The sequence below is a fragment of the Gigantopelta aegis genome, chromosome 10 (assembly GCF_016097555.1).
Source record: "Gigantopelta aegis isolate Gae_Host chromosome 10, Gae_host_genome, whole genome shotgun sequence".
NCBI lineage: Eukaryota > Metazoa > Mollusca > Gastropoda > Neomphalida > Peltospiridae > Gigantopelta > Gigantopelta aegis.
Window position 1 is genome coordinate 40,817,433 of NC_054708.1, and position 27,830 is coordinate 40,845,262.

At 35.4% G+C, this 27,830-nt stretch overlaps 1 protein-coding gene across 3 annotated transcripts; it reads right to left on the reverse strand.

The window, feature by feature from the left end:
• Nucleotides 1-27,592, reverse strand: LOC121382582 (pleckstrin homology domain-containing family A member 1-like). Of its 3 annotated transcripts, none has more exons than XM_041512075.1 (13): nt 27,517-27,592; nt 25,663-25,833; nt 22,939-22,998; nt 21,159-21,204; nt 20,638-20,735; nt 20,073-20,189; nt 19,096-19,281; nt 18,598-18,666; nt 16,854-16,915; nt 16,366-16,429; nt 15,604-15,669; nt 14,748-14,810; nt 1-1,319 (listed from the first exon to the last, which is right to left on the reverse strand). In XM_041512075.1, the coding sequence occupies exons 2-13, from the start codon at nt 25,801-25,803 to the stop codon at nt 1,278-1,280; spliced, it is 1,014 nt and encodes a 337-aa protein (XP_041368009.1). In that variant the 5' UTR covers nt 25,804-25,833; nt 27,517-27,592; the 3' UTR covers nt 1-1,277. The 3 variants fall into 3 exon arrangements, with proteins under 3 accessions (XP_041368009.1, XP_041368007.1, XP_041368010.1); XM_041512073.1 differs by having other exon boundaries at nt 27,505-27,579; XM_041512076.1 differs by lacking the exon at nt 27,517-27,592 and adding an exon at nt 27,264-27,371.
• Nucleotides 27,593-27,830: the final 238 nt, after the last annotated feature.

Sequence of the window (27,830 nt, forward strand, 5' to 3'; positions counted from 1 at the left end):
TTAGTAGATATCACAACTTTATTTATTAAAAATTCCATGCCTTTTTACAAAAAAAAAAAAAAAAAAACCCCACCACAAAGGTTTTACTTTAAAAAATTAATATTATGCACGCACACAACATATAACACAAAATTGCGAATGACAGCATTAATCTGGGGAAATTTGTATTGACATTATATACTAACGGACAAAAATTCCTGTGCATCATTAAACTCTCAGTAATACTTATATTTTAGATTAACTCAAAACCTTTTATTTGCAATACATGTAAAAGTACGGTGAACCAATGGTGTCTTCTGAACCTAAACGTGTAGTCTACACCATGCTTGGTGTGTTGTCGGTCACGTAACAGGACAACGTATTGCTGAACAGTCGTGGTAAAAACAGTTACCACGCGTAGTTTTTCCACTAACTAAGTGGATGTTTCGGGATGTCAGACTTGTTTCCAAATGATTTCGTAGGTGTACTAGTCTGGTACAAGCATTTTACAAACGTGACGTTACACGCAGGTTTATTAAATACAGAAGATATCTAGCACTCCTAACCGTTGATAACATCTCCGCAGAAACCACAGTCAGTTAGATGAGCACTAATGAACACCACAACGTTTAACAACAATGTTTTGTACCATTCCAATTTTAAGCATACCAATCGCTCAAAGATGAACATTTTCCGAGAGGCGTGACATCACGTTGTCGACAATCAGATACCACTCAAATAGTTTTTCTGAGTGATGAGAAGCTATACAGTCATTTTGCTGTCTAATAAGAAAACTGCTGTCAAACAAGAGCACGTGACCCGAAATGCGCATAAGGCAAGCTGTGCGCATAAAACATGAATAGTGCAAGCAACTGACAGAACACCTCTGGAATATCGAAGGGAATGGCTATTACACAATAATTTTCTGACATTTTCATGACCAGAATTCAAGGGAATGCAATTCTGTATACATTCATTTGGTGCACAGGAATGTGTTTCCGCTAGTAGATAATGTTGTTATAAATATTTCTTCCAGCCACTCCAGATCTCTGATACCCTCCTCCCATTCCACGATATTTACACATTCCGAGTTCCTTACCCCATTTTTAAAATTCACCATACCCAGATGCACTTTCCCTTCCCCACCCCGTTTAAAAAACAACAACAATAAATATGTTTTCTGAATACTGAAGTGACGACAGCGTACTCTGTAACTGTGATATTTTACTATTCATCTCATTTGTCTATTTTCAGTTCTCTTTGGTAAGGTTTTAATGCAGAACGGGAAGTCGGCTGATCTAATGCATGGACGTAAGGGACTGGACTGTCTTTTTTAAGGCCTGAAAAGTGAAAAGAAATACACGTTTTAATGATTATTTGAGGAGATTCCCCAGCAATCAGTGGGTATTAGAACATATCAAACACATTGCTAAACATGGTCTAGAAAAGTTTGTTTTGTTTAACGATACCACTAGAGTACATTGATTTATAAATGAATGATCGGCTATTGGATATCAAACAATCGGTAATTTTGCCATTAATTTTTAATCTAGGAATCCCGCTACATTTTTCTATTAATAGCAAGGGATCTTTTATATGCATCACCCCACTGATAGGAGAGCACATACCACGATCAAACCATATACCAGTCGTGGTGCACTAACTAACACGAGAAATAGCCCAATGAGCCCAAAAACGGGTATCGATCCTAGACCAACCGAGCATCAAGCGAGTGCTTTACCACTGTGCTGTGGCCTGTTCTACAGACAGGAAAACTCAAACCATATTTTCTGATACACCAGTCGTAAAGCACTGGTTGGAATGAGAAAACAGCGTTAAAGGGTGATAAATGTTACAACATATTTTCTATCTAAAGTTTTAGTCAAAAATATACCAATAACGTTTATTTTTATTTTTTTTAAAGTATGATTCGTTGAAATTCCTGGAAAGAAAATCTGAAAACTGTATTGATATTATAGTGATTTGTTTACATTTATACAAACAAAAGGCCTGATAAAAGTTATCTCATTACACCTGACAGGTGTGTTCAATGTAAAAGCAATTATGTTTTGTCGGAACGTGCAGGTGATTTCCTATAGTCTATTTCAGATTGACTGTTTAAATGTAATATTCTGTAACGATTTGTTTTTAATCTATAAAAAGGTAACCTTTTGACGATTATCATACCTGTAGTTTTTATACATTAACAGGCCATCAAAAGGCTAATACAATTTTCGTTTCATGGCTTTTCATTATAAGCAAACAACAGATGGGTATAATTTTGATTGGGGAAGAAACGACGTTTATTTAACGACACGTGTATTTACGGTTATATGTCGTCGGTTTTGATGAGGACTTTAGAACTTCAGTTAGGCATCTAAGATGGCATAAACAGTCACTTTATTCATTAGTTTAGTCAATGGAGCACAACAGTCTTGCATTTGGGAGAGAATAGAAACAGTATTATAAAGAGTAGTTTTTCTTCATCAGTATGAACCAGACGGCACTTTTAAACATGGAATTACGTGAAGCTATTTTATTACATCGAATGTTGGATGGAGGTAAAACGAATGGAGGTACTCAATGAATGAAGATCTATCTCAAATGCACATATATTGCATTACGAGTTACTACTATGACAGTCACACACACACAATTTAGTTTGCAAAACAAACTGCATATATTAAGATGATGAAAAACAAAGAAACAAATAAACACACCAAATTACTACGGGATGCTTCGTAGGCCGAATGTCTTACTATAAACTGGTGTGCCTTGGTTCATGGACTTCCTGCATCTCTTCTAAGTAAAGACTAGCCAACATCCCCACTTGAGAATAAATCACATTTTACTAAGACAGCTACACACTTTGGCGACATTGTCACTTGTGTGGTCACACATTTTGGTCTATTCAAACAAAGGAATACTTTTCGTTTTAAGTGGTCAGAAATGAAATTCGTCAATGGGAGTGTGGTACCAGAAGCAACAGTGTACAAACCGCGAAGAAAGCTCATGGCACGGAATTCAGAAGTGGCACGTACGGTAAATAAAGACAGAACGAGAAGAAACGCAAAATCAGTCACGGATGTTCGACTTGCAAGATTTCTTCTATAACTTGCCAAACTACACGTATGAAATATTTTAACTAGCAACAAGAGGGGAAACAGTTGTCAGAATACAACGTATATCGCGGTCTTTGCTCGTCTGCCACTCCCCCCCCCCCCCCCCCCCTCTCTCTCTCTCGTGCATGTATACGCGAGCGTATGTCAAAAAAAAAAAAAAAAAAGGAGAAGGAAATGGTGAATGTTTGTTTAACAAAACCTCAGCATATTGTAAATCACGCCTATAGTATAAGAGGAAACCCGCTACCGCGGCTACCCTGACCGAATAGCAGCGATGAATCCTGACAAGAAATTAAGCTTACACCACAGCCTTTGGTATACCAGTTATAGGATGGGATGGGGCTGGGACGGAGAAAACCACATTAGGTCTATCGATGGGATCGATCTCACGACCCATTGCACCTCAGACAAGCTTGAAATACTGAGCAGGTTTTTTTTTTAAAAAGGCGGAAATTGTACGACTATATTTTCTCATGACAACACCTGACAGTCTGTTTAAGAAATTACGGTCGTCGAAATAATAAAGTGATTAAACCTATTATACAATGTTCATTATTTTCACTAGTGCATTAGTGTAGATTAAAACAAAAATACTACCGGTATTTGTTTATCTATTTGAGGAATTCATAATATTCGGGTGTTTTTCACTTGAAAATTTAAAAACAATATTCACTCGGAGGCCTGGGGCAATTTGCTACGGGTTTTTCAAAAAACTAGACATTCTTTTTAACCAAAACTAGGGAAATTTTCGAGAAAAAAAACCCCAAAACAAAAACCCGCGGGAGGTTTTAATGTATAGTTGCCTAAACAAACAATAACGCCTCAACAAAACATATTCGATCTTTTTTACCACTAGAATGAAGGCTAATAGAAGAATTTTGTTTAGATTTTATTGTTTGTGTGCAGTCTTTATTGCTTTCATTTATTAACAGTTACAGCAGATAAACATGATTATTTCATAACTTAATATTCCAATTCGTACGTTCCCCAAGCCAAATGTCAGCCGTGTCTTAACAACTAAAGGCGCAAATATTTAAAAAAAAGGGCTCACGTACAGGAAATACTTTTGAAAGCGTACATTCGTAAAAATGACGATCACCTCATAAAATTCTTCACTGAACATTGATCCATTTTAAAAACCCATACAGTGTTCTAGCTAGCAATAGAGGGGCGCTGCATACAGGAAGAACACTATAATATTATACATCCTAACTAGAAACAAACAAACTCGTGATAAATAATTAAAACAAAATTATCACATTAAGTTTTACGTTGTTTTTTTTTTTTTTTAGTGATTTAAAAACAAAAGTTATAGGCCTCACACGAGGTTCAAATTATGGGAGTGAGAAATTTTTAACAGGAGGAAGACTTTTTCTATTTAAAAATATGATAAAATACGCAAAAAGAAGTTATATGAATGCCCACTCCATACACAGTGCAGATACATGTAACTTCATGCTTATATCCACCTGTGTTTCAAACACGCTGTCCTGTGTCCACATCTCAGCAATGTGGGCAGTCTGTCCAGGACAGAGACTACTGTCAGTGAGAGACGAACCAGGGTAGTGACACTACACCTTCCTACTGTCTTGTTAACACTCGCATTAGCATTGGCAGGATTTTATACTAGGGGTGGGGTGGTGTGGTGTGTGGGGGTGTTCACCCACAGTCTATGAGACATAGTATAGGATGACAGGCAAATATAAAAAAATGATGTGGGGGAAAAGGTGTCATTGAGAGATACAGTCTAACCTGCCCCATGGCTATGCCAGTGGATTTAATGACTTGACAACTTTCATGTTCACTTGATTTCTATGCTTTAATTAATTTTCGTGCTTATGTGTTAATTAATTTTAGCTCTTATTTTTGTGTGGAACATGCTGTGAAGTGATCGGCAATCCAAATAAACATATTCGTATTTCCAATTAAGCTTCAAGCACAGTGTCCTGTGAACACAGCTGTCTGCATGGACTGACTGTCAGGTCAGAGGTAACTGACAGAGTAATTCATGTCATGGACTTGTAGTAGTAGTAGTTTATTTAAGTTAAGCCATGTGGCCCATAAGCATACAAGTATATACAATATTATAACTCATATATAAACAATCATCAGCATAAACATAAACAAGTGGATGTGGAGGATGGACAATTATACATGTTGTGATCTTAAATGTAATGCACCTGTCCTCTCAATGTGGGTGGGAGCTGGTATTGGGATTTGAACCCAGTACATACCAGCCTTAAGCTAATGACCTAAACAATGCACCACCAACACTGGTAGTTAACCACTTCCTAATATTTTTGTTCCAAGGATCTGTAATAGGAAACTACAAAGAGATCAACCAATCTTGGTTCACTGCTCACATGGGTCAACCTGAATCATTCATCATTGCTGGCCATTCAGCGAGAAAACCGGACACTTCTTATCTGACATCACAACCATTGTACTTTGCAGTAACAGCTATACACAATCTCATTTTCAACAAGGAAGTGAACATTATCATGCAGTAACCCGTTCCCACAGAGCGGTAGTTTAGCTATCAGGTTTAAGACTGATAGAGAGTTTGGTTGTGTCCTAGTAAGGAGTATCAGCTTACTGGGGATATTAAAGGCCACTACATTGCTCTCTCACTAAGCAGTAGTCGGTGATGTCCTGGACACATTATCTGGAGGGATTTTTGTTTTGTTTAATGACACCACTAGAACACATTGATTATCTGGAATGTGTGCACATGGCATATGTGCTTGAGTCTGCAGCAGGTGTGTAAAGTATTTGATTGAATGAAACTAAATGATGAACAGACACTGCAGATGCTGACTATAAATAATTAAAATGCAAGGATAATGTCATTGAACCGTAAATGAATTTAAGCACAAAAATAAATTGAAATAAATTAAATTTGTAGTACACTCCACTAGAATTCTGTTACATAAGGTTTTTTTTGTTACCATTGTTTACATTACAATTAAATTTAAAAAAAATGATATCTACTATACATATGCCTATATGTTTAGGAGTATGAGGTACAAACTTCTGCTTCATCAATTCAGTGCCATTTACTTGTAATCTGATATCCTTTTAACCTATATGTGATGGGGGAAAGACTTCCTTCTTACTCAACACATTTCTTAAGATTACCGTTGGACCACATGATGTCACCCGTATCTAAACATCAGTGTTGCTTCCTTGTGTTCAGATGAGATATTTTAACAAGTGGATTTTTGTTTGATAGTAAATGGGGCATAGCTTCATCAGTAAGACAAGTAAAAAACAAAACAAAAAAAACTGGAAAACAAATTTGTCTGGTTGATTAGGGTGGAAATTATATGCTTGTGTTACATTTAGATACTCATACCAAGGCTGTACACAACTTAAAATAACAAGGGAAGGCAGCCCCCCCCCCCCCCACCCCCCAAACAAAATCCTAAACCGAAGAATCATAAAAATTCACTGCAAGCATTCTGTGAGTACTTCTAAAGCAATACATGTCCCCTACCAGGTTAAAATATTTTTACCTCCTAAGTTCAAGGGCCATAACTGAAAAATGAGTAAATCACCCTTAAGTTAAAAGGACATTCCCGAGTTTGCTGCATTGTAAGATGTTTGTGACTAATAAAATAGTTCTATGATTAAACTTACATATTAAATATATTTTCTTGTTTAGAATATCAGTGTCTGTATAATCAATGTGTTTCTGGTCATCTTAATATTTTTAAGAAGCCCAAACTGGATTTTGTCTTCAAATAATTTCATATGTATGAAAAAAAATATTTTAGGAAATAAAATGAAATTTAACCTAGTACAAATATTAGAATGATCAGAAACATGTTTAATATACAGCCAAAAATAGTTTATGCAGAAAAATATATTTGATATGTAATTACAATCGTTAAAAAGTCTCTGTTAGTCGATAACATCTTAAAAATTGCAGCAAATTCAGGAATGTCCCTTTAAACTTCATCTGTAACAGTATAATATAATAAATTTCAGCTCAATATCTAGAGGCACTGCATGGGAGTGGGTGGGGTGGGGTGCTAGTGTTTGTAAAAGAGTCCCAAAAACAAATTTCCTTATCTCCCAAGTTCAAGGGCCATAACTCTGTCAAAAATGTGTAAATTGTCATGAACGTCAAACTTGATCTTCAGTAATATATAATAAAGCTATACACAAAATATCTTGAGGCACTGAAAAAAACAAAAACCCATCCGGAAAACTGTATTTAGGACGGACAGATGGACAGACAGACAGAGATGAACCTAAAGTCCTCTCTGGTTGGACCAGTACGGGACTAATAATAGCCAAAATAAGTCCATACCTGAAAACAATTATTATAGGGAAATATATTATACAAGATCCAAGGATGGAAAACATTACTGTTCTATAAATCTGTCACATTTCACAAACATTTGCATAAAGATGAAATACATATACATGTACATATTCCAAATTGAGGCAGAAAGAAAAAAACTGACATCCAAAAAAGAAGTTTATTTGTGGTTATATCATGAGTGATGGACCATCCACATTACACACATTCTGTTTGTGTGTTGGTTGCGTTCACACGAACCGCCAATCAGTTATGTGGTGAACTGCTGCTCAGTGAAAATGTGAGGCAATTCACTGGCTATAATTCATGTAACCAAACACACAGTTACCAAGATAAATATTATGTAACTAAACAAGCAGTTACCTAGGTAAATATGCCAACTGACTTCAGGTTATCGAAGATGTGGAAATATTGTCCCCTAAATACTAGTAAATTAAAATCAAACAATGCTATAAAATGATTTATTTTATTATAAAAATAAGTTTAGCTTTACAAAGTACTAATAATCCAATTTCCATTGGTATACATGCAACTAGGTTGAATAAAATTAAACTGTAAACTATAAAATTCATAAAAAGTCATCAAATTGACAGTAAATATAAGAAGAATCATGACATACAAAATGCAATTGTAAAAGTGGTTTTGTCATTACATTAGTTTCAAACACATAAAAAACACAGGAATGTTTAGTAACACATCTACATGTTTCAGTTGTTGTCTTAAGTCAGTGTCAAACATGGAACTGTAAACATCAAATCTGTGATATCAGTCTTAAATTATTTTTTTGTTTAACGACAACACTAGGGCACATTATTTTTTTTTTTTTTTTTTAAATGTCACAAATATTTAACACAGAGACAAAGACTTTTTTTCTTTTTTTTTAAATTTATTAATCTACTACTGGATGTGAAACATTTGGTAATTCTCACATTCAGATTGGAATGTCACAGAAGTAATTATAAATGTTGTAACTATTACTACAGACCTCCACGTAAACAAAAATGGATGGAAGTGATTAATTACTCTCCTAACTTAGATTATGGGGAGCCATTTAACATCCTACCATATTGATACCATATAAATTCAAATGCAAAAGGGAGCTAAAAATTACTGTCGTCGATCTAGTCTCAGTGAAGTGATGGGGAGCGAGAATGATAGCTCCCCTTAAACAGCCAGGTGTGTCACTGCTAGACCGGCGAATACGTGCAGGTCTGTCACTGCTAGACCGGTGAATATGTGCAGGTCTGTCACTGCTAGACCGGCGAATACGTGCAGGTCTGTCACTGCTAGACCGGCGAATACGTGCAGGTGTGTCACTGCTAGACCGGCGAATACGTGCAGGTGTGTCACTGCTAGACCGGCGAATACGTGCAGGTGTGTCACTGCTAGTCTGGCGAATACCTGCAGGTCTGTCACTCCTAGACTGGCGAATACCTGCACGTCTGTCACTGCTAGACTGGCGAATACCTGCACGTCTGTCACTGCTAGACCGGCGAATACCTGCAAGTATGTCACTGCTAGACCGGCGAATACGTGCAGGTCTGTCACTGCTAGACCGGTGAATACGTGCAGGTGTGTCACTGCTAGACCGGCGAATACGTGCAGGTGTGTCACTGCTAGACCGGCGAATACGTGCAGGTCTGTCACTGCTAGACCGGCGAATACGTGCAGGTCTGTCACTGCTAGACCGGCGAATACGTGCAGGTGTGTCACTGCTAGACCGGCGAATACCTGCAGGTCTGTCACTGCTAGACCGGCGAATACCTGCAGGTCTGTCACTGCTAGACCGGCGAATACCTGCAGGTGTGTCACTGCTAGACCGGCGAATACCTTCAGGTCTGTCACTGCTAGACCGGCGAATACCTGCAGGTCTGTCACTGCTAGACCGGCGAATACCTGCAGGTCTGTCACTGCTAGACCGGCGAATACCTGCAGGTATGTCACTGCTAGACCGGCGAATACCTGCAGGTATGTCACTGCTAGTCTGGCGAATACCTGCAGGTCTGTCACTCCTAGACAGGCGAATACCTGCACGTCTGTCACTGCTAGACCGGCGAATACCTGCAAGTATGTCACTGCTAGACCGGCGAATATCTGCCTCTCTAAATTGGGCTTCTGTAATACTTGTGACTTAACCTATAAACCTATCACCGTGATCTGATCTTTTCACCTATAAGCCTATCACCTTGATCTGATCTTTTCACCTATAAACCTATCACCTTGGATCTGATCTTTTCACCTATAAACCTATCACTGTCATCTGATCTTTTCTCTTATAAACCTATCACCTTGGATCTGATCTTTTCACCTATAAACTTATCACCTTGGATCTGATCTTTTCACCTATAAACCTATCACCTTGGATCTGATCTTTTCACCTATAAACCTATCACTGTCATCTGATCTTTTCTCTTATAAACCTATCACCTTGGATCTGATCTTTTCACCTATAAACTTATCACCTTGGATCTGATCTTTTCACCTATAAACCTATCACCTTGATCTGATCTTTTCAAATGATCTATGAGATACATTTTATAAGGAAGATTGTTTACCATTCTGAAGTATACCTACAATATTTTCATCAAATATCAAAACCACTGAGCATACATATGTAGCAGCTGCATTAAGAATCAAATGAAATCGTGTGAACTGTATCTAATTCGAGCCCTGATCATGTTATTCCATTTTGAGTTAGAACTAAATTATACAACTGTCTTAGTAGCATTATCAATTTAAAACAGCAGAGTGTTTATTTGTTTATAACTTTGTACGAAATAAAATATAGGCCTACCAAGCAATTATCTGTGTTACATATGATACTGCAAAAGAAAGCATTAAGTATTTAGTACAAGTATAACCAAGAAGGTTGTTTTGATTTTAATGAATCAATTACAATTTGAACAAGATAAAAGAGGAAACATTGTTAAATCCCCTGACCAATCGCCACATCAGATATGTCTTATTGCCAATGGCAGCAACATCAGATATTATAAACGGCTTTGCTAAAACAACATAAGGCGATCATTGTCCTCTGCCTTTAAGTTGGTCCAAAGGCAATGAAATTGCTAAACCACCTTGCGAGGTGTCAAAAACTGAAATGACACTACAATGATTCACAATTTTTTAACTGCACCTAAATATGTATGAATGTAATATGCGACATTATTGCGTCTTCAAATGTAATGGAATATGGGTTAGAGCAAAATATTATTAATTACATTGATTTCCCTTTGATGAGGCTGACATGAGTGTACGAGAGAAGGATAGTGTTGTTCAATACTTCAATGCATAATAAAAGGGTTTACTTAAACACAAATTCACGACTTTGTTCTTGGTTCGAGCGTAGCAGTATGTTTGACCATTCCGCTTTCGAGCCAATGAGATTCTACTCTACATTTGGGGGGGAAAAAGCCAACTAAAACAAATGGCACATGGAAGGCATAAAAAACGTTATGAACACACTAAAATATGTACAAGCTTTTTCTTATTGTTCCCAATTAAAGCAAAGAACACGTGTCACATGATGAAATACAGGACAATGCTGATATATTCGTTCATTGAACGGGACATAAATACAAAGTTATTGCAATATTTAAAACAGTATGTAAAATGGTCTACATTGTTTCTATACACATGTACATGTAAAATGGTCTACATTGTTTCTCTACAAATGTACATGTATGGAAATCTCAAATAAAAGGTTTCAAAGGTAATAAATAGAGTAACAAATTCAGTACCAGTTATTATTAAATTTATGTCCCTCGTAAAATAATTTTTATCTGTCACTTGCTAAAGCTCTGACAAGAGAAAATTATTTCACTTGACATACATTTTATAATAACTGGAAACTTGTTTATTATTATCTATTTTAATCATTGTTTGTTAAAATGTTAATAGAAACAATGCAGGGTTTAAGCTGTTACTCGCCAAATGCAATTTAAAGTTGAATCAGTGTTTGTTACAATATTAATAAAACACTGAGTTTTAAATACATCTAGTATCTCACCTTTCATCAGTGTTTGTTACAATGTTAATAAAACACTCAAATGAACAACATGCTTAGGGTACTGAACTAAACATAACGATGCACTAAACACAAAGATGCACTAAACAAACAGGATGCATTTAGTTTAACGAACAACTCTGTAACAAACATGATACACTACAATGTATGTGTGCACATAATAAAAAAGCCCCAACCCATTTTGGCTAGGATAAATTGTCTTGTCATGGTGTGAACTTTTAATATGATGGACAAAACTTTGATAAAACAAGATCTGAGTTGTGTTATATTTGTTACATAACATTTAAGACATTATTGTTTTTGTTTCTTTAATTATTTGTAAAGAATATTAAATTTTTGGGGTATTGCAATCCTACAAAATAATTCAACACTAATTCTTGAACTTAATAACCGGTACTATTAATTAATTTCTTATCTTGTGTCATAAATGAACACAATACCAAACAGTTGATAGTTGATATCACGTACCTTACTTTAGTTAGAATGACTAACACTGCTTGTAGAATAAAAAATTTAAACAATAAAAAGGTTGAAGTTATTTTTTTTTAAACATTTCTTTAAATATACAGTCAAGCCTGTGTTATACAGCCATATAATTAAGCATTAAAAACTGGTCTCTTCAGACAGGTGGCTAAACACAGGGCTATATCATATGAAATATTTACTGGCTTCTTAAACAAGTAGTATTATGAAAAATAAGTGTTCTTTATTGGAAAGATGCCTATATCTTTTATTACCAGAATCAATAAAAAATATCCTGATTAACTTTCATGTGCATGTAAAACGAGTTCAGCCAGCCTGATTAAATCTAGTTTATAGAGATGGCCATCCTTATGAAAGGAGTCCCTCCAGCTGTCCTTCGATGAAGGTGGACGTGTCAACGTGCGCTCTCGAATTGCCCCCCCACCTGGGGGGACTGATTGCCAGCTTCGGCCCGATGTTGGAGTTCCGGGTCACGTATACCGGGTCACGGGCGACCGTGACTTTGGTGTATGGTGACCCGCCTCCACAGAAACGGAAAGGGGGGACTGGAAGAGGAAGAAGAAGGAAGAAACCGGTGCCAGGGAAGGCCCAGGGGGGGACAAAGCTGGTGGCTCAACCGCCAGTGGCGCTCCCTCCTGTGATACCGCCCCCACCGAGTCCTCCGGAGAGGAAGCAACCACTTGTGGAGCCCGCATCCCCGGAACGGCCGTACACCACCCAGGAGATCGTCAGATTCAAACGGACGAGTGTGCCACCACCTACTTCAACCTCCACCCCAAAGACGACGACTCCGGTGAAGCGGTCAACAACGACCGCTCCCGTCGAGTCGCCACTTGGACTTGTTGTTCCGGCGACAAAAAGGAAGGCAACATCACCGACCACCCAGCCAGCCAAGACCAAGCCGCCGCCGGAATCCGCTCCCCCTGTTGACGACGAATGGACCATTGCCATCAGTGGACTTCGTCGTCATCTCCATCAGTACATACAGGGGGACACGCAGAAACCAGAACTACTTCGGGGAGGTTTTTTGAACCAACACCACTGGAAGACCATGGAGGACGGCAGCAGCTACGAGCTTCATATCAAGATCTTCAATGAAACCAAGGGAATAGTCGTTACGCACCGAAGGGACCAGACCTACAGACAGTGCATCCTGTTTGCTCAACTCGACAACAGAACGATCCACAGGATGTTACAAGCGGTCTGCGGCCCCGACTATTCCAAGGTGGTACAACAACTACACCAGATCAGTGAAAAGCTGCCGTCGCTCCGAGACACTCCAGGCTCCCCGAAGTAGCACAACCTTACCTAGGACAGGTATCCTCCTTTTTGGGCTTAGTTGGACTTTAAACTTTTTTGATCGAGCTTCAAAATCTTTATGTTTATTTTTTTATAAATAGTCCAACGCAATTTACTTTGGCGCCCGTTCAATTGCTCAAATCACCTTAAAACCTTTTCGGCCGAGCAGTCTAACATATTTTTGGGTTTAAATTCTTAGTCCGGACATGATGTTAGGAGCAGGTATTCTCCGTAGACTTTAGCTTTTTCTAGTTAGACCCGAAGGAATCGAAATTTAGCCTGTCAGAACATGGCCCATTTTCGGTGTCTACTAGTCGGTCCGCGCAGTCGCTGGACACTACTAAATTCTTATTCCAAAATCTGCCCACTTCAAACTTATCCCCCACCCTTTTCTGTCCTGGACTTAGTCACTGGCAAAGGCCAGAGATTATGCCCAGGACAGACATGCTTGAAACCTTCGTGGTATATGAGCATGTAAATATATATTGGAATGGAATGGAATGAAAGGAGTCATCTCCCCATAACCTGAAGTGATGTGACTGCCAGAATGCGATAATGTAAACTCCAGGACTATAATATATGTAAATGAGTGACAAAGAAGCCACCAACAAAAATGGATTCAGAGTCAGATGTTTCCTGTGACAGTAACTGCAGGAAAAACACCTTTTATGGGTGAATTACTGCTTGCGTCCCAGTTTGCACCTGTGTTCAAAGCTGATGAAATAGAAGCTAGAAAAAACCCAGCGAGTAATGATGAGGTGATAAATTCAGTTTGAAGAAAATCCAACATGTATTGAAGAAAATGGAAGTCTAATGAGACAACTGGCTAGGTTTATGTGACTACTGAGCTTCTATGCCGACTGAAATCGAATGTGGTTTTCTGTCAAGAAAACATATGGTACTAAACCACACTGCCTATAGTCTGTGACCGGCTCTGACCAGGTCTGACATCACAGAACTAACAGCCTCCAGCTCACAAGGTGACATTCATTGTAAAAGGCTGAAATAATGGCAGCGTCAACTAAATAGAAATTATTTAATTGATATGCAATTCTTTTTAATTGTTGTAGTAAAACTGCATTAAAAACATATTGATGAAAGTTCATAATGGTCCAAAAGCTTTAATTTAGTATTCTTTTAATATAACAGTTACTGTAGTAACTAGTTAATTACTTGAGCAGATTTGACTGCATCTATATACTTATTATTGCTTAGTCAAACAAATAATAATTTTGCTTATAATATAAAAAGAAATTTTTACATCTCAACTGCAACTATAAAGTACTTAAAATTGCTCAAACAAGTAAAACATCATTCTGCTAATGATACCTAACAATTTTTTTATACCTTTTAAACCAGAAATAAAAACTATCTATACTTTTGGTTAATGATAAAGAAACACCACAGTTTTTCCTGACCAAAATGATGAGTAATCATTTGAAAGATGCAATTGAATGGTGTTAAGTAACCAAGACAGAAGCATTCACAGAAACATTGAAGTGGGTCATACCCACACAGTCTTCGAAGCCACACTGACGTCACACGAGTGAGGCACAGGCACTGATGATGGAGGCTGCAACACAGATGACTCATTTTATAACCAGGTTAAAACTACAATTCACTCTTTTCAACAATTTCGAGTATCATGGCCAACAACTACTTTTATCATTCAGAGCTACATGTAGCTCTGGGTGAGCAAAACATTTCATCAAATTATCTATTAAACTTCAAAAAGTGCTCAAACCCAGTTATTTTCTAACAGAATATCAATTATTACATCAAATTATCTATTAAACTTCAAAAAGTGCTCAACCCAGTTATTTTCTAACAGAATATCAATTATTACATCAAATTATCTATTAAACTTCAAAAAGTGCCCAAACCCAGTTATTTTCTAACAGAATATCAATTATTACATCAAATTATCTATTAAACTTCAAAAAGTGCTCAAACCCAGTTATTTTCTAACAGAATATCAATTAATACATGAAATTATTTAGTCAAATGAAAATAAAATCACTAATTGTTTTTAAAATTCTCAACTGGTGAATTTGGCGACTGCCAGAGCTAGACCTGTTTATGGAACTTAAATATTTTATAGTACTTAAACTTATCAGTATGATTTGATCTACATGTACATGACTGGTGCAACAAACAGGTCATTTCAAAATAAAAGCTGAAAGCATGTGAAGATGAAACGAGATAAAAATCCTAAAAAATTCACATCCCTTATTTAATCTGTTGTACCTTCATGTTCATCTTCTTTGGATTTCAAAACAAGAATCCCGACTCTATTAAAAAACATTTTTTCCAAGAGAAGACTACTGTGTTAAGAAATAGTTTTCTTTCTACCAGACACTACTCACCTTTCTGCTGGATATCAGTGCTCTAATTTGTCCTATCCAGCTGTGCATCTCCTCTGGGCTATCACACTACAACCAAAACAAGTTAAAGTTTAACAACACCACTAGAGCACATTGATTTTGATTTATTAATCATCGACTATTGGATGTCTAACATTTGGTAATTTGAGATATAGTCTTAAGACAGGAAAGCCACTACGTTAGTAGCAAGGGATTTTTATATGCACCATCCCACAAACATGATGGCACATACCATGGCTTTTGATATACCAGTCATGGTGCACTGTCTGGAATGAGAAATAGTCCAATGGCCCCATTGATGGAGATTGATCCTAGACTGACCGCACATCAGGCGAGCGCTTTACCACTGGGCTATTTCCCACCCCTCATATTGCAACAAATCAGTAGCTTCATCATACAGTAAACACTGCATACATATAAAACAACACAGAGAAAACACCACTTGTTGGATTAAACTAATATATTTATCAAATTCACGAGAAAACAATAACCACACAAAACAGTTTGAATTTGAATTGTATCTCCATATTGACAAACAACTGACTGCGTTGCCCAGGATCTTTGAACAAAACAACAACACTGTTTACACCAAATGGCAACACAGACATGTAACTGGTGAAATGGCATTTACCAATACTTAAATGCAATACTATTATTATTTATAACCTGCTTTAACAATTTAACAGCAGAAAACAAATCAGATAAATTAATTTATAGTGTTATGTCCACTCTAATACTACTCACTTGTATATAAAATGTTCTTTTGGTTGTAACGAATTCAAACAAGTTTTCCCTGTTAGGATGGCCACTAAAACAGAAGAATAAATAACACCAAATCAATCTACGACTCACTGTAGAAAAGAGTCAGTGTGCCAAATGGATTCCACTGAAACATTCCCTGCACAAACAAACAAGTGAAAATACACTAAAAACTTCTCAAAAAGAAAACTTGAATATCAGTTCTTATTCATGATTAATATTGCAAATGATTATTTAAATAAAATGTAAAAGTCCATTTTATATGCATTCTAAAACCTGTCTTTCTGTTGGCTAGTTGGATAATTATAAACAAATATCTCCTACCCATTGTCAAATGAAGCAAAATGTGATTAATGTAAAAACAATATAGATGCTATTTTAAATATGCTGCATAATACATAATACATTTATGATATGATCAAAATATCATGTTTTCATCATTAACAATATTTATTCTTTAAAAAGTTACCTACCTTGTTGAAATATTTGCTTCTAAAATATCACTTGTTGGGATTGAACGAATTGGATGTTGGTCCTACATTAATGACAAAGAAATGAAAGAAAATAAAGCAATCTTAGTTAACTCAAATCTTACTGGCCACTGACCTTAGAGCTTGTGTTAAGTGGATCTGACCAAAGCCAATGTTATTAGATATTGACATGACCTGTCATTTGACCAATTATAAAATCAGCAGCACAAAATTAGACAGTGCTAAACAAGCTGTAAGACATTTAGATGAATTGTTTTGCAATGAAAGGTCACCTAGACATGAAAAGGTTTGGGTTATGTCAGATCTACTAATGGTGATGAAGACAGAGTGGTAGTAAGGTCTGATATCAGACTGAAGATAACAGTCTTCATAAGATTAAATAAATAGTTATATTTATAACTAAACCAGTTTGTAAAGCATGAATTTAACTGAAAAAACTTAACATTAAGCTAAATGCTAAGGTATTTTAATTAAAACAAATAAATATATATATGCAGGCCTCACGCCAGTGGGCATAGTGAGCCAAAGCTGCGCCTTGATCAACTTGACTTTGCCCTGACATTATCCCTAAAGCAACAATGATGTCTCATTGTGAAAACAGTGACCACTGGCATTGTACACAGTTGCGAATGAACGTTGACGGACTCGAGGAATATCTATCCTAGATACTAATTAAGTGTTAAGTATCTAAGTATTCGAAGCGACAGTGGCTAGTCTAGACCTACCAAATCCGTGACTGACGCAGTAAAATGCAGTAAATCTGACTGTTGAAGCTTACAATATTTAGTAACTCTATTGTTTATATTGTAGAATGATATATGCAACTTTTTAAAACTAAAATTGAATTTTGCTCAATGAAAACTTATTCATCAGCTGCTTATTTCATACTAATTTTAATAATGTCATTTGGTAACAATAAGTACCATTTTCGTGACCTATAGCTACATTGTAAATGACTGGTTGTAAGTTTTGATTTTTTGTTTCAGTAAAAGAGTCACTTATTAGTGCCATTTTATTAATGCTAGTTGTTTGTTTTGTTATTAATAAGTATTATACTGGGTAAATACCAGTGGTTCATTTTTTTTTTATGATTGTCACCTTTCTTAGAGAACAACTGTTATGACTGTGCTTTATTAGGCCTAATACAATTTTGTTGATACTAACTGACATTCCCCCCCCCCCCTCCCCCCCCACCATTCACACTATCTTTAACTGTGTACGACAATGGAAATCATTATTGGCCAGCAGAAGGGGTGATTTGTCTGTTTCACATGAGGATGACAAACAAAGAACAGAGTAATATTATGTGAGAGAGAAGTGACATCGCCCTATAATTTGAACGTCGCGTGAAGCCTGCATGTATATATATGCATCAAGATGAACACAGTACATAGGTTTAACTATTTATCACCTTTCACTGACCTAGAACTTATAGTTTGTCACAAATGTAGTTAACCTAATGCTGAAGCTTAACATAAAAATTGACATTGTCCCCACCATGAGAAAAGTCATCAGGGTACATGCACAGCTCAGTGGCAAGGAATATGTCCACTACACTATTTCACTCTCATTAACTTGACTTCTAGCAAATGTGTATGCCTATGTACACATTTTAATACATAACAAAACAAAGTAAATGAACAGTAATACAATAATTTAGGAGTAATAAATGACAAACTACCAAATAAAACATTTCTATATGCAATGTTTGTTAATAGAAACTTACATTTTCAGATTTATAATATGAAAACTGATTTTCTTGCAAAACAAAAAATCGCCTCTTCCAACTTTTTCTCTGGAAAAAAAATATCATTATAATGGCAAGTCCATTTTGAAAATGAAAAATAAAAGCTTTAACAATTTACAAATATCGATATCAAAATAATTTAAGCATTATCATGGCAAAACTATAACTATTCCTGTATCTTGTAAACCTGCAACAAGTTTTTATTAAAAAACCCCACATAAGATATGTGATAGGTACATGCACAAATAACTCCTTATGTCAACTTTCTGGGATGGGTATTATAAGAATTTTTGTATCACAATATACCACAATATTGGTTTCCTGTATCACACGTATCATAACATTATTTACAGCACTGTCAACCAATTTTAAGGGAGGCATGTAACAAAATAAGAGTTCAAATATATTCTGAAAAATAAATTTAATTTGAATATCACAAATAACCACTTAAAACTGGTATAATGAAGAGCTTCATACCAAAGCCCCCTGCTTGACACCATATCCCGACTTGACGACTGTATCGTCTGATAAGACGGTTGCGTCTGGCCAGGCCAGGCGATCTCCACATGCTTGTTGAGGAGAAGGTGGCTGTGGTTTCATACAAGATGCAGTAGGACTTGCCTCAGCCTCACCGCTACTTCCGGCAGAACATTCCTCAGTGTGCTAATAAAATACAAATAAATCTACCATATATTTGTGTATATATATTTGTGTGTGTATATATATTTGTGTGTGTATATATATTTGTGTGTGTGTATATATTTGTGTGTGTATATATATATATATAAAATTGTGTAACAACACCACTAGACCACATTGATTTATTAATCACTGTCTATTGGATGTCAAACATTTGGTAATTTCGACATCCAGTGTTGGAGATAAAACCAGCCACATTTTTCCATTATTATCAAAGGATCTTTTATATATACCTCACAAAGAGGGCAGCACATACCATGGCCTTTGATATACTAGTCATGGTGCACTTGCTGGACTTTATAAAAAGTTTCTTCAATAACATTTAGAATAATAAAATAAAAAAGAAGAAAAACAACTTGGTGTTTATTACAGCACAACATTGCAATTTGCATATGAAAATTATTCTGCATGTGCATTACCTGCATCTGTCTCCCTAAAAAGGCAACCATTTTTCAGTTTTTCTGTCTTTTTTTTATATGCCATGGTAACTAATGGTGACAAAATGCTGTGTCGATTCAATACACACTGTGTTTTCATATCAAATGCATTTTATTTCATACCCTTCCACCCCTCCTGATTTGAACATCCTTTCAGTTACAATTGTCACGACCATGTCATATGTCAGCATGCTTAGTTATATATGATACATTTCAATAAGAAAACATTCATGGCATTATTTACGTCTCTCAGTGTATTTATGGTCTTTATATTAAAAAAATAATAATTGGAAATTTAAAAAAAAGAAGAAGCCCAACCTGAATTGGCATTTTGAGAACGACACCACCGGCAATGTCCGTCACATAGCTGTGTTGACTGATATCGCCTGCCACCCACTCCGTACTTTTCACAGACTTCACTCCAGACTGAGGCACCTGGTGAGGGATGCACAATCATCAGTTATTTCTCATCTCAACATCTCTTTTTAATTAATTATAATTCAAAATATAATTATACCCCAAAAACAGATTGGCCTTAAAATCAAATCTCACTTCGCCCATGGCCAAATTAGTCAACTGCTAATTTTTGATAGAAAGTGGCTACAGAGTTAGTTAGCTAATAGAATTTTGTTTAAATTAGCCATTTTTCGATAATTCATAAAATAAAAAAACCCTCCATATATCTGAAACTTCGCTAAAACAAATGCTTTAAAGTGGGAGATGGTAGGTGTAACTGAAATTGTTCCCATGGAAAGTGTAGGTAACAGGGAACCATACACAGTGCTTTTGTCAATAATGATCATCACAAATAAGTTTCTACATTAGTGAATTCTAGTCCCCATTACAAACAACTGAAGGCCGTTACAGAACACTTGATACTAACAGTTATTTTACTGGCATTTATCAGCTCTTCCATCCACTGTAGCTTGTCCTGTTCATTCTCGGCTTCCAAAAAGTATCGACGACCAGAAACATTTATAACTGAAAGAACAATTCGTAAATAATCCATCTTCTATCCACAAAAATTCTGTAATTAATACTATACTGACTTTTTCTTAGTGGTATATACTTTGAAGTGATTCAACATACTGACATTAGAAAATGTATCTGGCATGCAATGAACTAGATACATAGTGGATTAAAGATAAGTTTTAATGACCACAATTAATGAACATGATCAGAGATCTCAAGGATTGCTCTGTATTTGTGTATTTCTATTTGGAAGTATTTATAACACTGGAATGAATCACTGAATGTTTTATGACACTCCAGCACATCTATATAAGCACATATACGGTGATCATATAGTGTTTCACTTACAAATGTGAGGTTATGTTTCATGGCAAATGTATTGTGGACCAATGATAATAATGGCATTTCGCCTTCTGTCCTGGGTAGACTTACCGAAACAAGAATTAACATGTGGTCTTATCTGTTTGGCATCGCTAACCTGTAATAGAACACAAATATCAAATCAAATGAAAATTGGCTTGGAAAAGATCCACCTAATGTTTAGTTCAAGTATTAATATATTAATAATCTGCACGTTCTAGTACTACAAGTGAGAATGTATAAACCTACCATTAGCTTGTGCTCTCCAAAGTTCTGATATATACTCATACATGTAATTACAAGCAGTGGTATGTTTGTCCTGTTTAAGGGAATGTAAGTAAATTAAAGCATCAAAATTGCTGAAAATCTCCTAAAGGTTTGGCAATAAAACGTATGCATGTTTATACATGTGACATTAATTCATGATGATAAATAGCAAGATCATAACTTTTGAGACAGCATGATAAAACATAATTTTTAGCAAGTGTCATGATCTTATTCCTATAATGTGAAGTTTAATGCAAATTGCATTACAAATAAAGTCGGTACAGCAGTGACGTTGTAATTTCTATTTCCAGTAACAGTGAACTTGACCGTAAATGCAGAGAGGCAAAATGTAAACTCATTCAAGATATAATGATGTGAAGTTTCATAAAATAGAAATGAAGTCAGTGTGCATTGTAATTTGTTTCCTTTAGTAACAGTGATCATGACCTTTGTCACAGAGGCAAATTGTGAGCCTGTTTAAAATATGTTCCTATTCCTATAATATGTGAAGTTTCATGAAAATCAGATCAGAAATAAATTGATCGAGCAGTGACAATTTTTATTTTTAGTCATTGACTTTGACCTTTGACACAGAGGCAAAATGTGAACTCATTCAAGATATTATGATCCTATTCCTATACATGTATATGATTTTGTTTGTTTGTTTTGTTTAACGACATCATTAGAGCACATTGATTAATCAATCATCGGCTATTGGATATCAAACACACCAGGTGTATACAATTTGCCTTTAAGGCCTCCACGAGTTTGGACTCGAGTACTCAAGGGTCAAACTTGACACGGACCAGAGTACCCGACATTTACGTATAGGGGAATGTCCAAGTAACTCCATTCCTGACAAAACAATGGAGATGAGGCCTGCTAGAGCCGAGTTCCATTATTTTTCAGGAACAGAGAGCTGAGGATATTTCCCTACTTAATATATACCATTAAATAATATCATGTATTAAATGTGTAAGTATAGATTTTAATGTTAGTGGTTCTGGAGGGGTAATGAACTAGTGTTTTTTTTTTAAATCCATTACTGAAAGGTAATGAACTGATTTTCAATGGTTTAACAGTGCAGGTGTATTTTATAGATGATAATGAGACTAAGGAATAAAAGTAAAATAGCACTATGTGATGCCGAATCATGCCATTGTATTGCATTCCACACATTCGACTTTTGGTTTTCCTTCATGTCTCATAAACATATAATGTAACAGGCAGAAAGCATATGTAAACGATGTAAAAATATAATTCAATGAGAGTGCTCTACATTGCATGGGTACTCGAGTCCTGTGATTGGACTCGAGTCTTGCTAGACTCTGCCTGGGCCTGAATACCTGTGGAAACCCTATTTGCTGTCATTAATAAAATGTTTTTATCCAGTGGCACAAACGTGCTGTTGGTGATGATCCTGACCTATGTCAATTTATATCTCAGTGATGGAAATTGCTGCAGTGACGTTGTTAAATTCGAGCCCTGCTATTTTAAGTTTAGGTGATATGCCTCATCCATATCTCAATATGGAGATGCAGTTCCACTAGTGCTACTACATTAAATATTTATTTAAGACAATTACCATTGATATATACTGCAATGAAATTTCACCAACTGGAGTGTTCCATGCAGGAAGAAGATTCTAAAAATATTAAAAGTATTCTGTTAGTAACAAGAACATCACAGTACCAGAATAAACATATTAAATATTCTGTATTTTAATAATTCATGTGTGTTAATAATACATAATATGTGGTTCTTTATTGAGAAAAACACCTGGACAATAATACATGAAAGCATCATATTAAATTAGGGGGATGTGATAAATTGAAAAAAAAATCTACTTTTGAAAGTCTGTACAATCTCAACTAGAGGGTTATGGTACTTTTCTTAAATGTGAAACAACTACAAATTTTCCATATTATATTGTATGAGCTAAGCCACTTATACATATACCTCCTGACATTGTACAGATCCCCTTACGAGTTAAAAAACAAGAGTGGATTTTTCATTTTATGAATATATTGCTTGGTATGTGCCAAGCAGTGTCATTTATAGGGTTTTGGGGGTTATTAATTGAGCAAATCAGTTGGAAATCCAATATGGTAGACACAAATAAACATATTTGAAACAACATATAGCTTGTAATATATAGTTCTTTTATGGTTTTGGGGGTATATTAACATTTTCCAAAACCTTAATCCAAGATGTCTGCCCAATACCACAAGACTAATATTATCATGGGACACTTGGAGATTGCCCACTGACAGTTTTCTAGTCTTTCTTTACACAGAATATGTCATTTGTCTTAGGGAATGAAAGTTTGATGTCCCTGGCATAATGCACTGCTGTACTTGTATAAAGATATAAATAATTCTATTTATATTTGAAGTAATTCTTGATTGTCTGTTTGCCCAAGACGGTCTTGTGGTAATGGGCAGCCATCTTGGAATATGGTGTAGTGAATTGTCAAAAAGATATATTACAAGCTATATGTTGTTTCAAGTATACTTATTGGCTATTATGCAGCTGAAAAGCATCCTCAGCAACCCCAAAACTCGTATAAATGACATTTTATAAGACACATTCCAAGCAAAACATTTTCTGTACCCAGGTGGAAGTGTGTACAACTTCACTAGGTATGTACATGGGGGTTAGCATATAAATTTGGAAAATTTGTAGTTTCACAATTATCAATGATAACCCCTATTTTAAGATAGTACAGCTATGCTAAAAAATGTGATTATACCCTGTCAAAAATTAAATATTATGTATATACAAAAAAAGAAGAAGAAAGAATGTTTTATTTAACGACGCACTCAACACATTTTATTTACGGTTATATGGTGTCAGACATATGGTTAAGGACCACACAGATTTTGAGAGGAAACCCGCTGTCTCCACTACATGGGCTACTCTTTCCGATTAGCAGCAAGGGATCTTTTACTTGCGCTTCCCACAGGCAAAATAGCACAAACCATGGCCTTTGTTGAACCAGTTATGGATCACTGGTCGGTGCAAGTGGTTTACACCTACCCATTGAGCCTTGCGGAGCACTCACTCAGGGTTTGGAGTCGGTATCTGGATTAAAAATCCCATGCCTCGACTGGGATCCGAACATAAGGTCAATACGAAACACGGTACAGTTTTGCAAATTGTGATTTTTACACATTATTGTTTCTTTGTATCTTATATGTATTTGACAGGAAATAGGCGATGACAAAAATAGCAGCCAGCGAATAATGACATGCTTTTTGTCCTAGGAAATCTTATTGAAGTCAATACAGGTAATCATCTAGAATGTGGAATCCTTGTCACTGAAATGTTTGGGTTTTTTTACCATTTCTGTCTGAACAAAATGTGGGGCCAATATACCGGTAATTAAAGGTAGCAGAGTAATTTATCATAGTTGTTAACAATGTAGTTCGGACTTTAGAGCCAGTAGAGGTCAAATTCATCCAATCAGAAACGATGTTATTAATCGTTTAGTCAAAATATATGTTAGCTCAAGCTGTCAAACACTTCAGCGGTGCCATCTATTACTAGTACCATGTACTAATGTTTTGGACATAGTACTGAATACACATACTTTATATACATATACGGGAGTTAAACTTAAAATCCATAGCTTTTATTCCTTTTTTGAAAATTTATTCCATTATGTTAAATATACACAATTTGATTTTTATTTTGCTGATGTGATCAAACGTTTTTTGTTTTCTTTCATATTTTGAAATCGTTCCATGTTCATGATTCAAGATAAAGACATACAAACACCACCATGATGATAATGATTTTTTTTGGACACTATTTGGCAAATATCACCCTTAAATGTTATGGTTTATACATACATGTATATTATGTGTGTTTTTTTTATTCCTTTCTTGTTTTCTCTTTTTCTCCCTCCCCACCACCCAACAACAAGGGGTAGTGATAACATCACATGGGACCAATTAACATTTTTATATTCCCCCCGATACCACCAGAACGAATATTCAGTACAGCCAGGGACATTATAACAACACTGAGGGCAGCACTGAATCCTGAAGACAAATATGAGCTAAACTGGCCTAATGAGCATGACAACTAATAAAGTTCAGTAAAAAGTTTATCCCTTCTGCTTTAATAAAAAAAATCTATAAATATTAAATTTAAATAATATCAACTGTATTTCAATGCAGTTTGTTGTATCCCTATATATCGCAATATGGTTTTGTCCGTATTGTTGCACCCCTATTCAATATATTAAAAATAATAGTCTGTTTTAAAGTGTTATTTTAAAACTCATAGTAAAATAGTTAATTACAATTGGGTTATCCTGGTAATACACAAGTCGTGCACTACTGTGTTTAAGGACAAAATAGCGCCGAATGAAACTGCCACTGTTCTCCTCGTCTTCAATGTTTAGAAAGCCACAAATCTGACCTAGTTTGTCTCTGTAGACCATGTTTTCATACTACTGTTTCACGCCTTACACCTGGAAATAGAAACAAAAATATACTGGCTGTTGTAATCACTCCAGAACAAAACATAAGTGAGACTGTATGACCCTTAAAAACATAAAACATTAAAAGTGTAAATAATATTAAACACATTGGACTGAATTTACAAAGCCTGTTTTTGTTTACATGTGTGTAGCTACATGCATTTACGATGTACAATGCTGAAACAACTGCATTTAAGAAAAACATACATTGTACTTTATAAACTCGGTCAATTGTTTCTAAAGTAAAAGCAAAACATAAGAAAAAGTTTGCATCTGCTTGAAGTATAACAGAATTTCAAGTAACTTATATATCTGATGAGGTTAACCATAATTTTTTTTACCTATTTTAACGAGACCTGTTGGGTTAACATACATAGTATTTCATAGCATACATATTATTTCAATACAAGATTTTTTGAATAAACATTTTTATCTTCAAGTTCAATGTTTAAAGATCTACAACTGACTTCGACTGTACAAATATATGAAAATGTTGATAATATCTGTAACTGTATTCTTGCACTGGACCAAATATATAATATAATGTATATTGTCAGGGGTGGATCCAGAATGTTTTTTGGGAAGGGTGCAATGTAGAAAAAGAGCACCCAACAAAGTCAAAATTAAATTAACTTGCATTACATAATAAACTTCTGCAGAAACATCCAGCTGACCAAGATATTACATACGCCACTATTTTTTTTTTTAATTGTACATGTATTTATCTTATAACTTACCCATAATATCCATGTTATAAACACATTTGATATTTATCATTATCAACTCAGTTGGTAATTATAATGTTTTGCTGTCAATGGGTCATTTGTTTACAGCCAACAAGACGTTTTGGTGAGATTTAGTAAAGTGCATGACATCATATTACTGGTGAAGCTATTTCAGAACTTTGATTGACTATCAAATTAATTAATTTAGAAAACTTTTTCAAATGGATATACCCAGCACCTGTACTGAATTCATGTTTATCATATGTATTTAAGGCCTTGTTAATTTTGTTTTGGTTATTTTAATGACAATTTAGTGGAAATATTTATATGGTAAATGCTAATAAAGATATTTTAACCCAAAATAAGGCTTAAATTTAAAAACATTTCACAGTGACAAATTTTTAAGTCTTCTGTCAATTTTTTCTAAACAGAGTTATTTCCCCTTAATAGAAAATTTCCATTTTAGGGGGTTAGGGCAAACTTAATTTAAAAAAATTAAAAACAGTTCTTTTAAAGGCATTCCATCAGTACAGCAAAAATCATTATTATGCTTTTTATATTTATAAAGTGTCCAGTGGTTGTGAAAATGGTAATTGTGAATGGCCTCAGACAGTCTTTGCAATAAACAATTTCGCAAATAATTAAATAAATATGTGCTACTTAATTCAATCTAACCCAGAATGCCCACTGAAATACCTGCCCACGGTGGAGTATGGGGGTCTTCATGGAACTGTGTACCCCACCATTTTGTTTTTAGTAGTCCCAGTTTTATGCGGGAAGTAATGTTAGAATTTAAAGAAAGCTTGTTTGAACTTGCTAATTGAACATACATAGGAAACAAACAATGTAACTATGTCACTAATGATTGTGACAACATCCTTAACAACTGTCTAGTAATCAAAGCTAGCAATGGGTGATTTCTATATCAAAATATGACCTGAAACAATACCAGAAACGTCTTAAAATAGCCATTCACTTGTTATTTTTTCTTGAGAAACCATAGGCAGTTTTCTGTTGTACTATCAAGCCTCTTACTCAGTTTCTGGCGTTACCAACGATTTAGAGCTACAATGTATCTAGAATATAATCAACATTTTTACTAATTTAACCATTAAAGCATTTAGAATAGATCATTCACATTGGTATGTCATTCATCGATAGCTTTAGACGCTGTCGTTAAAGCTGCATCGTAAAATGTATTAACTCATCATGAACGGGCGAATCTCTGAGCTATCCTCTTTAATAATGCCTTTTATTTGAAAC